This window comes from Eumetopias jubatus, unplaced genomic scaffold (assembly GCF_037043125.1).
Source record: "Eumetopias jubatus isolate StellerSeaLion01/CBP00866 unplaced genomic scaffold, mEumJub1_p1.0 scaffold_4, whole genome shotgun sequence".
NCBI classification, from domain to species: domain Eukaryota; kingdom Metazoa; phylum Chordata; class Mammalia; order Carnivora; family Otariidae; genus Eumetopias; species Eumetopias jubatus.
The window spans coordinates 53,210,430-53,228,332 of NW_028274810.1; the positions used below are offsets into that span (position 1 = coordinate 53,210,430).

At 38.5% G+C, this 17,903-nt stretch overlaps 1 protein-coding gene across 1 annotated transcript in view; it reads right to left on the bottom strand.

Moving 5' to 3' along the window:
• Nucleotides 1–17,597, bottom strand: part of PDE4B (phosphodiesterase 4B) — a 420,029-nt gene extending 402,432 nt beyond the window's left edge. Inside the window, exons 1-2 of the mRNA XM_028102388.2 lie at nt 17,556–17,597; nt 12,154–12,392 (exon numbers count right to left, since the gene is read on the bottom strand). Coding sequence (XP_027958189.1) covers nt 12,154–12,392; nt 17,556–17,597 — 281 coding nt within the window. The remainder of the gene's footprint in view (nt 1–12,153; nt 12,393–17,555) is intronic.
• Between the last annotated feature and the right edge of the window lie 306 nt (nt 17,598–17,903).

Consider the following 17,903-nt stretch of genomic DNA (forward strand, 5'->3'; position numbering starts at 1 on the left):
TGGCACAAATATGTCCCTAATCACCACATCATCTGTCACTGCTGTAGCCATGCTTCTCCCCTATTTCACACCTATGCACACATGGAGGCTTTTCTGTGATCTGCTGATGAAGAAGGGAAAAGTTCAAGATTGGTACAAGAATGGGGTCCAGTATGGGGGTATAAGCTGACAATAAATTGCTGTTACACTACAGAGTAGCCCTGAAAAATACCAATTAGGGAAAGAAAAAGAAAAGTGGCCTGGCATTGGGATATATGATTTAATGACTGGGCTGACTGACTGATCAGGACCCTGGAACCAGCAAGATTTGAAGACTAGGTGTAAGAAGGTCTGGGTAAGAGGCATGTGGATGGGCCTATGGGAGTGGGCACCAAGTGTGGAGATTGTCCTATGGCATGTTCATGCCGACCAGAGAGAATCCACTGCAGAAGAAACCTTAAAAACCTCAAAGACGACTTGGCCAGTAAATGTCAGCCAGTTTCTGTACTTGGGCACCTTGTAGAATCATCAGTGGTCTTATGAATAGAGTGGCCAGAGTGGTAGAGATGGAGAATATGAATGGATCTAACAACATAATGGACTCTTCCTCTTGAAAGCTCATCTAGTAAAGGAATTATCCGAGAACAGTAATTTTTAACATTTCAAAAATCTGACAGTGTATTGGACCTCCACCTAAAAATGCACATACTCAAACAAAATATATTTGGAGACTACTAGTACCTATATGCGGAATTCAACATTTTTGGTTCCAAAATATATATTCAACCTGTAGTTAAGCAATACACATTCTATGATAATAAAATGTTTGTTCAAGAACCAGCCCTGGCCAAAATGCTCTAAATGAATACTGGGAAAGTTGGCACAGATCCAGAAGTTATAAGACAAGCCAAATTTGACCCTAATACAAAGAATCATACTAAGGAAAAAGATGTATTGGTCTGTACTTGCTGTTTATACTTTGTACTATGTACTATGCTGTTTCAGGACTAGGGAAAAGAACGGCAAATGGCCTGGGCAGATAACACAGCTTTACAAAAATGGATAAAAATTTAACGGATACTTAACCTACTAGAGTACAAATATGGGAAGCAGCATTCATACTAACCAAAGAGGGACTGTTAAGTATGTTCCTTCAGATGGAAGCAGAAGTATCCAAAGGACTATCATCCAGGGTGTTGGTAGCAAAAGTACAAGGAGTAAAATTCTTAAATGGAGAACATAGTTTGTTTAGGTGCTCTCTAACTGCCAAGTCCCTATGCATAACAAAAATCAAACATAACCGAATAGTACAGTTAGTCAGAATTGGAAATGTAGAACAATTAACTAGAATTTTACAGATTAGGGGAATATAGGTATCACTTAAAACATAAGGTCCTTTGGGAACCTGTATCAACACAATCTTGTAGTATGAAATGGCATATGGTTATGCTGATAAGAGACTTGAAATCAGAACTTACTGAGATCTGGCCCTTAAATTTCTACTCCAGTCCATGACAATTTGTTACGTAGGCAAGGGCTACTCTTGCCAGAAAGTTAATTCTAACTGACATTCTGTAATGATCTTAGCCTAATTCATAATGTAACTACTATTTGGTATAATAATGAAGTAATTAGTAAAAATAATTTGATTTTTTTAAAAAACTATCATAACACTGATATAGGGTGCCTGGGTGGCTCAGATGGTTAAGCGTCTGCCTTCGGCTCGGGTCATGATCCCAGGGTCCTGGGATCGAGTCCCGCATCGGGCTCCCTGCTCCTTGGGAGCCTGCTCCTCTCTGTCTTTCTCTCTCTTTCTGTCTCTCATGAATAAATAAATAAAATCTTTAAAAAAAAAAAAAAGACTTTTAAAAAACTATCATAACACTGATATCAATGATCAAGTGTATTGGGAAATTAAATTAAAGCCCCCACATGTTGTTCTTCCAATGAAAGCTGATTGGCCAGAGGAGGAACTAGATTTACTTGACAATCAATTAATCTTTATATTAAGTCAATCTATTGACACAGCTGAAATTCACAATTTGGTGATGAAAGGAAGTAAAAGGGTTGGTGAACATGTGCATGAGTACAAACATATCTGTGCTGGATATTTGGAAAACTGAAGTATTTCTTTAAAGCAATACCTATGCTCTACTGGATGAAACAAATAATTCATATTTTAGCATTTGTATTTTTGCTTTTTCGTTATTGTTGTTCCATAGATGGTGCAAAAGATTCAGGAAAACGAATGATAATGAGCAATATATAATTAAGAAGCCTTGACCAAGAGTCAGGTGGGTGAAATGTATAACATATAGAGTTATAGCTGAACTGGGAGAGTCCATTGCTCATCTTCAGGGACAACCGGAAGTCAGGTACTGATTCTTGGTCAAGATAACAACGAGTAGACTAATGATGTATAATGTGCTGTTAGAGTTTAACACTCCCCTGATGCCACCCAGGGCCAGCCTCTTTCAAAGGCTCACAACTGCTCTAACCAATTTAAGAGCCTGGCTTGGCTATGGAACCAACGGAGCATAAGAGATCCCTTGGAAACTTTTGCCAAAGTTCTCCTGAAACAAAATAGGTTTTTTGGTTTACCCTACCCCCACACCCAGCCAAATCTTTCCCCAGGCGTTTTCAATCTCAACAAATGTCACCACTATTAACCCAGCTGCTCAGGCAAAAAGCATAGCATTGGGTCTTGATTTCTCCCTTTCCCAGACCTCTACATGTATTCTGCAGCAAGCCCTATCAGTCTCCTTCTAAACAACACAAACTCTTTCACTTCTCTCCATCTCCTCTGGCATCACCCTGTTCCAAATCACCTTCCTGCAATAGTCTCTGCTTCCACTCTGCCTCTACAATTCATTGTACCCATATACAAAACACTACTTTTTGAAAGTCAGATCATGCCACATTTTTGTCTAAAACATTGTAAGGGCTTCTCATTGCTCTTAAAATACAACAAAACTCCTTACTCTAGCCCATAAATGTCCAGGTAATCTAGCGGCTCCCTGTCTCTCTAATTCCAGCCAGTCTTCCTCTCCCTTGCCTTTTGTGCTGTAGCCACCCTGGACTCCTCTCTCCTATTCAAACATCCTGGGCTCTTTCCCACCTCAGGACATTTACATTTCTGTTCCCTCTGCCTATGAAGTACCCCCACACACACTTTTTGCCGATTAAGTGCTTTTTATCATTTGGGTTATCAATCAAATATTATCTCTTCTTGGAAGATTTCTATAGCTACCTTATCTAAAATATCATTCCTTTGCTCAGCTCACCGTCACTCTATCACATCGCCCTGTTTGCTTCCTTCCTCACGTTGTTTCAGCTTATATTTTCTGTTAATTATTATAATCACTACTGTAATCGGCTTGGACTTCAGTAAACAGACTCATATCTTTATTTATTAACTAACCAGTTTACTTGAGATAGGATTTATAACTACAACAGATAATAAGATGACATAATGAAGTACATCAGATGAGAAGACGTAACGAAGGGATATTCAGCTCCCAGTCTCCCTTTCATCGCCCTGGCTGGCACACCCAAGTGTAAATTCCTTGCACAAGTAGGTCTCTCTTGTCTGAGGAGCAAGTGACTGATGAGCTTGGGCATTTAGTAAAGCTCTTCCTTGCATGTTAAGTACAGCTAGTACTTATTTTGAATAATATGTTAAGCTTAACAGATTCAGCTGTATACAACGTACTTACATACAATTTATTTATACTTTTAGATGACTGCTTTGTGGGATCCATGATCTGGGCATCCCCTTTATGTAAACCTCCACTATAATCGTCTCTGTGTCCCCGTATTACGTATGATACAGGTTCAGCTGCTGTAGCAGACAGAAACTCAAAACAATAGAATTGTATTTACTTCACATTCAAATCCAGTCTGGTGTGGTCATTTCCATGAAGATGTCACATGCTCAGGGCCCCTTTGGTTTTGCCGCATCATCAACTCTGTGGTTTCACCTGGGCCACAAGGTGCTAGAAATCCCACCACCGCATGGCCATTCCAGCTGGTAGAAAAGGGGAGAATGAAGGAGAAGGATGCCTCTTTATTTCGAGGGCATGTTCTGGCCAGAACGTAGGTTCCACCTAGACTAAGAGGAACCTGCAAGAAAGGCTGAAAGGTAGTCTACTTCCTGGGTAGCCAAGTGCTCAGTTACAACTCCGGAGTCTTCTTACGGTTGGAAAGAAGACTAGATATTAGGGAGTTCTCTCTCACACACCCATTAGAATGCAAACTTCATAAAAAGACGTTGTCCTTTTTCACCATTATACCCCAACTCCTAGAACAGAACCTGGTACATTCATCCTCCTCTGACCATTTTCCTTGCCTTTGTCCTGACTCACCCATCATCGCTGATGTAGTTTTTGAACATAGGTGAGGTTTGGTGGGGTGAGGTCGGGACTCAACGACCAACAAAGAATTCTTGAGCCATCTTTGGTGCAAGACGGTGGTTTTCTTAAAGCACAGGGACAGAACCCCTGGGCAAGAAAGGGCTGCGCCGGCTGCAGGGCGTTGTGAGGAGTGACTTACTACATACTTTGGGACTGGGGGAGGTAAAGATAAGGAGGTTCCAAAAGGATTTTCATGTGCTAAAGAAAACTCACAGGATACCAGAGGCCTTCCTATTGTCAAGCTAAAGTTGTTTTTCCCTCTAGCAAAGCATTAACATTAAGACAGCAGGGGAGCTTCCTGGAGGACCACTAGACTCCGCCTGCCTCAAGGATTTGTCAATGGGCTGCAGGTTGTGAGGACATCTAATTTTATTTGCGTTTCCTTCTGGAAGTTAGGTTATTGATAAGATTCCTTTTTTCTTGTAAATCATTAAGACATTTGTAAACTGAGGGAGGCTCAAGTCTTGAAGGACTGTGGTATCTATAATATAGTTAACCATTTGTTTTTCTTTTCCTTAGCTTTAGGGCACCCAGGAGTGCCTAGGGAATGTCACACAGATTGCACCTGGGGGTTGTGGGGTGTCAGTTTGTGCTTTGTCCTCAGCTTGCCTTCTGCTCCCTCATCAATCACCGCTCACTGGACATAAGTCGTGTCCTTCTAAATTACTTTTCTGTCTTGACGCCAATCTATCTTCCACACTGCCATCAAAGCTAACTGTTTAAAATAGGAACAGTCTTCTTTTATTTCTTTTCTTAAAGCCCTTCAATAGCTCACCAATATCCTCAGGATAATTTACCAGCAGAGACTTCAAGGGCCTTGCCAACCACATCTCACCTCACTCACCCCGTTCTCCAGCCAAATAAAGCTGAATATAGTTCTTTCAACATTCCATTCTCTTTCATGCTTTTATGTGTCTACATGCATACTGTCCAAACCAGGAAGAATAGCCATTCACTCTTCTGCATTCCCACAGTATCTTGTACATACTACCAATGATATTATTTTGTGATTTTTAATTTAACATCTTCCTCTTCTATGGCCTATTACTACTGAAGGGAAGAACAGAGATCATGTCTTGTTCATCTTTCAGTTCTTAGCCACGAGTTAAGCACAATATTTTTTTTGTTGCTCTCTGCAATGACCACATGTTTCAAGGAACAAAGCACCATTACTTTATCTAGAATTAAGAAACCTGTTTTATTTGGGCACCTAGCATCCCCTGCTGGATGCTGGGCTGCTCCCGACCAGGAATATTTATGGATGTCAGGATGAATGACATGTAGGAATAACAACTATGAAATAAAGTTTACTATTCACAGAGCAAAAAGCAAAAGGATTCCGCAGGGAGAAGAGCTCAGGTTCTATCTAAAGTGAAACAAAGTTGAGAGGGGGGTGGAAAGTGGCTTAGGGATTTATTATGGGTAAGGGAGTGGGTGCAGATTTTTTTAACCTTTCCTAGATGTGAGGCCAAGGGGAGAGGTGGGGAAATGAAAGCTGTCAGCCATCAAACATCAAAAATAAATTCTTTCTGTAGTATGAAATGATTTTTTCCAATGATTATACTTTTATTTGAAGTCATTTTTTATTTGTTTCTGTTTTACCTTCAGAAATAATGCCCACCTCACAGGGTTGTTGTGGAATTAAATTTAAATAAAATAGGAGATGGAAAGGACATTATATACTCTAATGTATGATAGTGAGAATATTATCTATACTGTAAAGTATTACACCAATTGTCATAATCATACAGGCTAGATCCTATCCTAAGTACTTTCTGCATAAAACCCGCACTTCCCATATTCCAAGAGAATTTTGATTTGATAACAGGATATATAAGCAATGATGAGTGGCATGGATGACAGCTGATTTTAAATATCATCGTCCATTATCTCACATACCTGAGATGGGGACCTGGGGCAGGGGGTGCTTTGTGAATTGCTGACTTGTAGATAGCAGTGCTCAAGGCACAAATCACAAATACAGTTTCTGTAGCCAAAAAATGTCAGTGGGTGGTAAACCCTGGTGGGAGCTAAACAGATGTGTGCGTCATCAATTTCCCAACCTCGTGCCAGCTTTTGTTGAATCTGTGGCATTTACACACAGCATCTGTGGGTATTTTGATCTCTAAAACAGGGCTTTAGGATCTGTAGTGGAGAGACAGCTCAGAAGTGTTAAATATTTTTATCGAAAACCTCATCAGACTGTAAACTTGTGACACATTGTAGGAGCAATAAAGCACATCCCGTGTTTCTGAGTCATCACCCCAGCCGACTGACCACTTTCCTCCTCTGTGATAATAAGAACAGTTGAAATTGCTTCTAGCCCTCCATCCAGCAATGGAGAAAATGGCACCATTCTCCCCAATGGAGGTAAAAGCTGGGACTGTTAACATGGAGGACATCACACCTCATTTAAAGATGCCCAAATAGAATCATCCTGTTCACAGCTGAAACATTTAGAGAAGCAAAGCACAGCCTTCAGGCAAATGGAGATGGAAGACAAGCAAACTGATATTTATAATCTTCTTTGAGGGAATAACACAGGAGAAGCCAGACTCTTTCTTTCCAGTCAACAGGCAATAAGGACCTGAACCCATCAACAACCAAATGAACATGGAAGCAGATCCCACCCACCCAGTCAAGCCTTGAAATGACTGCAACATTGGCCAGTAACTTGATTCCAGCCTTGTGAGAGGCTAAGTCAGAGGCACCCAACTAAGCCACAAGTGGATTCCTTATCCACAGAAAATGTGAGATAATAAATGTTTGTTACTTTAAGCCACTAAGTTTTGGAGGTTATTGATTATGCAGCAATAGATAATTAACACATACACAGAATAGAAAACTACATAAAATTATCTAACATATTTAAAAAGTGAATAAATACAAACTCTAAAAATAAAAAATACAATAACAAAAATTGAAAAAATATAACAGGTTTAACAGAAAATTAGACATAGTTGAAAAGAGAATTAGCAAACTGGAAGGCAAATCAAAGCAATTAACAAAAATACAGCACAGAAAGACAAAATGATTTTTTTTAAAAATGGAAGAGATTGTCAAAAATGGAAAATAAAGAAGTAGGTCCAAAGTAGATTTAATCAGAAGTCAAAAGCAGAGGAGAGAGAGGTTGGCACAGGAAATATGTGAAGAGAAAATGAAAAAGTATATTTCAGATATCATAAGAAAGACACCAATTTATATATTCAAGAAGTCCAGTAAATTCCATACAGGATAAATAAAAGGAAACCCACCCATAGACACATCAAAGTTGGACTTCAGAAATTCAGAAACAAATAAACAAAAAAGGGCAGATTACTTACAGTGAAAAGCAATTAGATTTACAGCCAATTTCCCAATAGCAATGGAAGCCAAAAGACGAGGGAAAATAGTTACAAAGTGTTGAAATAAAGTAACTGTTACACAATGGGAAAAAATGCTTTCAAGAATGAAAGCAAATGACATTTTCAGCCAAATAAAAAAATAAGCATAAATTCCATAGGACTGACCCAAACAAAAAAGCAAGTGATCCCAGGGGGTCTGAGATACAAGAAGGAACTAAAAGCAAAGATATTGGTAAACATCTAAATATAAATCAAAGACTAAATGCAAAAATAATGCTAGTGTACTGTGCAGTAAAAAAAAAGAGATAATTAAAATAGATAAAAACAAACTGTAAACAGGGAAGGCTGGCTAGAAGGAAGTAAAGTATTCTAAGATCCCCACGGAGGAAGATTAAAATTATAAGATATAAAATTATAAAGTTAACTGTCGACTTTCAAGGCTGAGTATTGGCTTATTTCCTAAATCTGGCTGTAGTGACACTGCTTTGATAAATGTGGTAATCAATAAACTCCTTTAACTATTTAAAATGCGAAGACACCATAGATGTGGTACTGGACTAATTCAACTTATATGGGACCAAAGAAAACTGGAGCCTTACAGTGGAAGATGACTTAGGCTCATGCTGGTTAGGAAGCCCTCACCCTACAAAAGGCTGAAGGACCCTCTAATAAAACGAGAAAATTAAGAAGGTGAGGTGAATAAATTTGAGGCCTTAACTTCCTTGAGCTTTAATTTACAAGGGCAAGAAACTTCGGTTTCAGATTTATTATCTTTACATACTCAAGCAGTGACTGATATTGGAGAAACAAGCTCACAAAGATGGCAGTCACACTGTCCTAATGATATTCTCCTGCTCTGTCCCTCTAAAGAACAGCCACATCCCTGGGGGGACCCCAGACTTAAGAGGAAGAAGAAAACAATCGGGGGAATGGTAAAGAATATGTTTTTCCCATTCTTTGATGTGCCTTCCAAGTGTTAGGAATGCCACCAGTTTAATAGTCCCAGCCTCCTTCTAGATCCTTACTCAGGCTTCCTCAGGGAGAAGGCATAATATAATCTGTGTTGGTGTTTCCAGAAGGAAAAGATGGGTATGCACAACTCAGTCCTTCCCCCGTACTTGCTCAGATGAGCAGACTTTCTACAGCTCTTCCCTGCTACACATTTTACAGGGCTAGGTTCTCCCTCTGAAGGGGAGGCTGCCCAGGCCCAGCATCTCCTGCTACTGGGTGGTAAGTCTGTATAATTCTGGTGTTCAGTGTAAGAAGCCTTCTTGCCCACAGACATAGATTATATATTCCAACATCAATTTTATCAGTAATTGATGTAACACCTTGTTTTCATATCTGACTTCTTTTTTCATCATATTTCCAAGTTGGTTCCAATAACTCAGGGGGTGAAGTTCCCCCAGAATCCCCAACAATAGATAATGCATAATTCTGGCTACTCGGTCTATATATAACAATAACATCAACAATAAAAACGGCAACAACATCAAAACAACCACTAAGTGCTGGTTACTATGTTCTATGTATCACACATATTACCTTTAATTTTCATCACAACTCTGAAAAGTAGGTACTATCTCTCCATTGTTTGTTCATTTGGGTTTCTGTGGGATGATGAAACTGTCATCCATGTGCTCTCCCCAAAAAAGGACTAAGTTTATATTAGCGGTTTTCTATTTAACCTTATATACACTGGGTACCACCTTTCATTTGCACTCACTCAAAGTCCTTCATTAGCTTTAAAAAATTTTATCTCTAGCACACAGCCCTATACCTATGGCTCATTTACCATACTAACCAGGAACTCAAGATCAGTTTCACCCAGTTGTAACTGTCAAAGCAATTATCAGAGCAAGAGTCATGTCTCAGAGGAGATCTTTTTCAGTCTAGATCAGGAGTCACCAAACTGACTGGCAGGCCAAATCTAGCCCACTACCTGTATGGGTAAATAAAGGGTTACTAGGACACAGCTACATTTATTTATTATGCATTAGCTACAGTGACTTTCACACTACCACAGCAGGGTTGAATAGTCAGGACAGAGACTGCAAAGCCCACAAAACTAAACATATTCACTATCTGGCCTTTCACAGTAAGTTTGCTCACCCCCGGTTTAGACGTGGAGGTTGATTCCATATTCTCAGTATGCTAAGTGGTCAGTATAATTCTTTCTCACATATGGTCATAGGCTGTATCCTTTATATCTGTGAACTTGCATCAAGTTGATGGCAATAATGATAGTTGAAGCTCTACTTCCTCACTTCTAATCAAATGTCTTTCAGTCAGATTCCTCAGCCAGAGATTCTATCAGTCGGCAACTATCAATACTCTGGTGACAACGTTTTTAAGGAATATATAGAAATGCTTTTAGTTACTTATATTTAAAAATAAATTTAGCTCTCTCCTATATTAAAAAAGTATGCAGGTAATTGAAATAAAAGACATGCTATGAATGAATTACTAACGTGTAGTATTACCGATGGCACAACATAAACTCTCTGGATAATGGCTAAATCCTCCATTTCAATCTGAACTATGAACACCCAGCATGAGGGCACTGATACTTGAGACATGGTTTCTAGTTTTCAAAAGGCTTTACTGGATAATGTTCAAGAGGAGAGAAACTAACATTTGTTGATAACCTAACATGTGCTTTTTACTAAGATAGGTACCTTATAGTGATTACCATATTTAACCCTCACAATAGCCTATGAGGTGAGTGTTATTACTGTCTCTGTACAGATTAATACCCTCAACTGAGAGAGATAGACAAGCATGTCCCAAATGTCCGTCGGGATTTGATACTTCTACAATTCCACAACTCTCAAGGTATCCTTGAGTTAAATAAACTCAAAATTTGCAAGGTACATTTTATCCAGATTGTTATTCTAAAAAGTATATCATCAACACCTGCCAAAACCAGACCCCCACTGTGCCAGTCATCACCTCTTTAGTTGCTGGATTGTGAGCAATTTACGTCTGGGATGGTACAAGGGGCAATCAGAGAACTCAGGAAAACATACATTCACCAACTGGTATGAAAGCATTTCAATATTGTAACAACTGGTACAACTGTACCAGTGCCAACTTGCTGAAAAATAAATCTGTGGAATTCTTTACAATTCCAAATCTGCAATTCTGCAGAAGCATAACCAAGACTAATTACAGAAGCTATGCAATCGAGTAAGTGATCTGGGAGTGATGTGCCCATTTTAGTTCTCCGTGATTGGCTATGACTATTCTGATGTTAATTCAGCTCAACTGAAGATGGTAAGTCAGTGCTTCTCAAGTTTTTAACCCATTCTCCCTACAATGTGTTACCATGCTTCTGTATCACACTCAGACTGTCTGATGAACCATTTCATGTCAATAACTAGAATAGCCAGAGTCTCAGTGATCTAATTCTGAGTGGATTTGATAACCGCCAACTAAGAAGTGCCCTGCATTATTCAATGGGTATATATTGGGCTACTCATTAGCACTGCAGAGCTCAGCATGTACCAAGTGGATATGGCATACCATAAAAACCAGATTTTAATGACTGACTATGTTTAGTCCTTCTCCTTAATAAATGATTTAAACAAAAAGTATACCACATTTTTATAATTTAAAATTATATAAATATAGAGAAAATATTTTTCATTTTAATGATAAAACTCCATGTTATGTAAGCAGGCCATTCGTGGAAAATATTTGAAAATTACGTAGAGAAAAAAAAGAGAAAAAGAAAATGCTGATTATTAAATATATGATAAAACACACATTTGAAGCAGCATCACGGCACAATTTTAACCACAGTTATAAAATTATAGGTACTTGATTAACTTCTCAACCCTAGATTAAAATAGCCTCTTTTTACAAGTATAGACCCTGCAAAACAGTCCAACCATCCCTCACAGTATAATTTTCATTCCTTTTCTGACTTATAATGAAGTGTTTTATTTCATACATAATCATAAACTGAGATTAGTAAAGTGGTATTGTAATAAGAAGAAGCTAGGAATAATTATATGTAGAGCAGAGCAATAAGAATATCTCCTGTCATATATACATGTATAATTCCTTTAGGTACTCTCATAGGATTGTGCTTTTCTAAATGGAAACATATTGAGGCACACTGAATAGTTAACTTAAAAAAAAAAAAAAGATCATAGGCAGTAATTTTGTTTTCCCTTGACATTAATAAAAATGTATCTCATTCCTCCCTCAATAGGCTCCTTCCAATCTTAACAGGCTGAAAATATCTCTACTGTGTAAAAGGCCTCCACTTGCTACCCAAAGGAAAACAAATTCTCAAAATGTCAATAGCCTTAGTTATTCCACAAATAACAAACATTTTAGAAACATGAAATTATGTTGGAATAATCAGAAAGTAAAACTTAGAACTGACATTTAATTGTAAAACTACTCACCACTCCTGGCTTACAGTTGTGATAGCGATGCTGGGAAGTGTCCTCAAAGGCAGTGTGGTTGGTCTGGAAATGCCATCTCCCTCAGGAGTCCTTGCTCTCTCACTCTGTCTTTGGGACAGTGGTGGTAACTGTAAGTTTCCTGAGCAACACCTTCTCCCTCTCCAGAGGTCAATCCCAAGTGTGTTACTAGAAGAACTGTAGGATTTACTTAAGCTACATTCCAAATAATCTTTAACATTCTGGAGGAACCACAAGGAAAAAAAAGAGAAGAAAAGGAGAATGAGATTCAAATGTTTAAAATGATGTACAGTAGAGTGAAATAAGAATCCAAATGATCAAGTCATCCGTCATAAAGTCCTGACTCATGATCTCACAATCAGAATCTAATATTGACGGCAAAACCTTGAGAGAAAACAAATAAGTGGGCGCGGTGGCTAATTCTCAACATTTGGAATTCTTGGTGATTTTTAGGGTCCCCGTTACAGGTTACCAGTTATAGCATGTGGGTTAGAGGGCTTCCTATCTTCTTTCTCTTTCGTAAATTTTTCTTTCTTTTATTCCCCTTCTTTTTCTGTTTTTTTTTTAACTTGCTAAAATGAAAGCTTACAATTGAACATATATTTTGGAAATCAATGTTATCATTCTGCAACATGGGGGAAAACTACATTAGCTAAGGCATATACTTTCTTGTTTAGTGTTTTAAAGTAAAAATACTTTCTTAGGACAGAAAGATGTTGATAATTATGGATAACTGACTATCTCTGTTCCCATAAAAGATCTTCTCAGAGTTTAAGTTTCTTTTTCTTTCTTTCTTTCTCTCTCTCTCTCTCTCTTTTTTTTTTTTTTTTGGTAAAATTATGTAAGAGTTCAGAAAAAGAAGAGCATACTTTATCCAGCCCTGAACAGAACTTTATGTGTTCAGTGCATCCCCTAATGCTAACATGAATGAAATAGTTGTGAGAAGATAAAGACATTGTACTATAACCACTGATAAGAGTTATTCATTTTTCCTAGATCTCTTAGTGACTGTGGTTCCTGGTACTGTTGCGAGTGAGAGCCCCAAATGAGCCACTGCTTATGTACCATTCATACAGGCTCAAAGACAGAAAATGTCATAACACAGCAAATACCCATGGAGAGCAATGCGGAGTTCAAAAGATAGAACTACCACTCTCTCCTCTTATCTTTTTTTTTAAAGATTTTATTTATTTATTTGACAGAGAGAGACACAGCGAGAGAGGGAACACAAGCAGGGGAAGTGGGAGAGGGAGAAGCAGGCTTCCCACTGAGCAGGGAGCCAGATGCGGGGCTGGATCCCAGGAGCCTGGGATCATGACCTGAGCCGAAGGCAGACGTTTAATGACTGAGCCACCCAGGTGCCCCTCTCCTCTTATCTTAACACAGAATAATGGAAGTCCTATCAGCAGGCTAAGGAGTCTCACCTGAAATTCATTCTGTGGCCCTAAAAAGACAGGTCCTTCCTGCAAGTCTTTCAGAAAAGACTTAGGAGAACCTAGGAATAGACCTCCAAAGGTTTAAACAAACAAAAGTTCTCTATCTCCCACTCCACCCATCCCTATCTTAGTTCATACAAGAAGAATTAACTCAAGTTTCAGGGTGTTAGCTGGGTTCATGCAACAAATATTTGTTGCACACCTATTACAGTTTTGCACTGTGCTACTCAAGAAGGATACAACAGCAAAAGGAAGCACAGTATCTATGCTCACAGAAACCTATATTCTAGTGATTTATGCTTATCTGACACAAGACCACATTTTGATGAAGGAAATTTGGGCATGAATAGGCCTGACAATTTTCAGGGGCCCCACTCTTCCTACCTGAAATGGGATATCATCACATTTTCTTGTCCTTGACAAGAATACCATTTATTTGAAATTTAGTAAGACCACAATTCAATAACAAGAAGACAAAACCATCTGTAGTTTTCCATATTTTAAATCCATTGTAAGTCTAGCACTTAGTGTAGTCAGTGTGTGTGTGTGTGTGTGTGTGTGTGTGTGTTACAAATAAGAAGCTGAGGGGAAAGCTTGTATATATAAGTTTTTTGTCAAAAGACATAAAGACAAGTTAATGAACAGAATACACAAAGTATTCTTGAAGAGATTCAAAAACAAACTAAGAGCCAGAACTCATGACTGTAAGTCAGACTACTTCCAAATATTCATGTAAAGAAAGTACTGGTTATCTGGAAAGCAAGTCATGAGTATATATTTCACCTGAGCTATGCAAGAGACTTTGTACCAAAGAACAGAAATAAGGATATCATTTAGTTAAACCACCAACCACTATAGTCTCCTTAATAAGGTTTTTGGATATTTTTCTCTTTTAGAAAAAGGAAGTATTATCAACTAGGTTTAATTGTAGTAAATGAACTAAATGGGTGCTTATTTGGTATTTGCTATTTGAAAAGTAACAAAGTCACATCTGCCAAAAAATATCTCCCACACTGACTTGCCAAGAGGTTTGAATTTACAAATTTGAAGTCATTCTTTGAATTAAAGGAATTCATTTTAAAAGACTCCATGAAAATGTATTGCCACAAAAGAACAAAATGGAGTGGCTTTTTAGAAATTAAGTTAAACACTGGGAACATTAATATTGTTTTACAAACACTCATTAGCCCATCTAGAGTTAGTCATAATTACCTCAAACTCTCTCATTCATACTCATAATCTATACAGCACTCCCCACCCCCAAAATTGCTAACATCCTCAAGGGAACAACCTAATTCAGTCAATTCTCAATTACCGAATTTGAGATCTTAGACTTATATTCCTATTTTAACTAGCATGATTCTGGCTGACTACACCACTCACCAGATCAAAGATTTGGGGGAAAGGAACATTAATTTGAATGTTACTTCTGGAATTCACGAATTTTAAAATGTATCATACTGCCTCAAATTCACCCTGTATCTCTATAATCCCAAGGGATATAACCCAATTTGGGATTATCCTCATGCTCCTGGATAACTGTTTGTTTAAAAATTGATATTTTTGCCAATATAATTCCAAAAGGTTATCACAAAGGAGAAGCTGGTGTGAAACCCTGCATCTAAATGGGAAAAGTCTGAAGGGAAGAAGGGAAGGGGATGCCAAAGGGACTCAGTCCTAGCCCCATATCAAAACTGACTCAGTTAGGACCACTGAAATGCACAGTTGAGGCATATCAGGGGCTGAGTAGTTACGACTTTGTTGGTGTTGCCTTTGCTTTATTTTCCCTTTGTTAAGTCTGTCCCAGTCATTTTTGGAGCTTGCTCCAATTTTTGAATTCTGATTAAACTCCTGGTGAGGAAATGAGATTGGATATTTCCAAGGACTTCTAGTGTGCTTGGGTACTCAATCTGGACCATAGGCCAGAGCTTTTCAAACCTTATAAAACTGGAAATTGAAATTATGGGAAGCATCAAGTGACACTTAGGGACTCCGTGAAGACTAAATGTCACGATGCTCCATGAGACAATAACAAAAGTAATGTTGTCTTTGAAAAACACAGTTTTATCATAGGCAATCACCATCAATTATGAGAAGTTGCCCAGGGGTAAATAATATATTTTATGTATAAAATCAACCCCTTCCTCTTTCTGTGTGTGTGTGTGTGTGTGTGTGTGTGTGTGTGTGTGTGTCACCCACACACATATCCCCTGGTTCTTCTTTCCTACTCTCTTTAGCCATTTTCCCCTTTCAACTCCTCCCCAAACCAGCAATTCCCACCTCTGTAAGTTATTCTGTAATCCCTAGAGTCATAATTAATTGCTTGTGTTCAGTACCTGAATAGCACTGAATTTGCCCCTCACTTCTGGGACTTAGTTCCCAAATGCAAAGTACTTAATGTATACTGTTCCTATGTCACTCATCATATTAAGTCTCCTATTAAAGGTATTTGTGTACTGCAAATAACTGTATGCAAACACAGTCATCACAGTTATTCATTTGCTTATTCCGACAAAGCTAAACATAGTGTCTTACATGTGGTAAAAGCCTTTGCATATGTCGTTCCTTTTACCAGAAATGCTCTCTCAAAGAAAGAAATGAAGGAAGGAAGGAAGGAAGGAAGGAAGGAAGGAAGGAAGGAAGGAAGGAAGGAAGGAAGGAAGGAAGGAAGGAAGAAAGGAAGAAAGGAAGAAAGGAAGGAAGGAAGGAAGGAAGGAAGGAAGGAAGGAAGAAAGAAAGAAAGAAAAAGAAAGAAAGAAAGAAAAAGAAAGAAAGAAAGAAAGAAAGAAAGAAAGAAAGAAAGAAAGAAAGAAAGAAAGAAAGAAAGAAAGAAAGAAAGAAAGAGGTTCCTCCACTGAACAACAGTAGATGCTAGTGGAAAGGGGACAATACAAGATAAGGACAATACCACACATCTATTACTATAATGTTAATTAATGTTAAGTCCCTTTGCCCAATGCCATGTGATTAAAGGGAAGGAGTAAGAACTGGGAGAAATCCTGAAAGATAGAGCATTTACCCAAAAGACAGAATTTTACGTAAACTGGCAAGTTCAAGTTCCTCCCAGCCCCTCCCCATCTGTTGAACCAGGAGCTTAACAATACGATGAGTTATTACAGAAAGCAAGGAAAATTACTACTTTTTCCTTCCTCCCTCCCTTCCTTCTGCACATCAGATTGATGGCATATGATTTCTAGCTCAATTACAAACAGAAACTGAGTAAAAACTGGACAATTAAAGACACACTAATAGGGGACTGGTCAATTGAAAGCAAAGGAGATAATTAATCTCAGCTGCCCAAGATGCAGAGTTATGAGATGGTGAGTTTACAGACTTCTTCAGATGACCTGGCACAGGGCTTCTAAAAGAATGCCTATATCTAGCCATCATGGGATCTTGTTAAAATACAGTCTGGTTTTTTGGTCTAAGATGTAGCCTAAGATTTTGCATTTCCTAGGCAATGCTAATGCTGCTACTCTGAGGATCACACTTGAGTAGCCAAGACCTATAGGATGTGTACATCACAAGCTTCATACAAGCAGTTGTCAAAAACCCCACCATACGAGGTGACTCTCAAGGATTAGCTGTACCTGGGTAAAGACAGGGAAGAAAGTCATCATGGAACTGATAAGGCAGGCAATGTAGAAAGAGGAGTTTCTAAGAGCTAGAAGGTGGGCATCCATCAGAAATGGGGGTTTTGTGAATGAGACCTTAAACCTCAACCTGAGCCCATCTCTAAGCTGCAGAGAGAGCTGTGTTCCTGCTGTCTACCTTGCAGAATTCTGGGTCCAGATGCTGGCAATGCCTGGGTCACAGAAACAACTAGTGATGATAAAGTGATGATGTTAAACAACCTTGCCCACTCTTTGGATAAAATTATGGAGCAACTTCTTCATTGAGCAGACAAAAAGCGGGTAGAATCGAGCAACTCTGATTTTTGGAACTTACATCATCAGCCGCCACTGCCATAACACTCCTGCTTTTCTTCATTGTAGAGGTAAAAAATACCCCCTCTTAGGATGTCTGTTGTTCAGCACAGTTTTGCTGACAATTTTTAAGACCTACGGGAGGAAAAAAAAAGAGACACAAACACAAAAAAGAGTTCAGTATCCTTAGTTGAATACAAATACATGGCTTCTTTGTATTCTCCAAACTAACATTTGAATGTATGCAATGTACATGTATAAGTAAATATCACAATTGCCCAAGTCAATTCAATCTGATATGTGAGAAAAGAGGTTCACAAAATTCAAAAATCCAAGAAATCAGTGCAAAACTACTCAGGAGGAGAGAAAA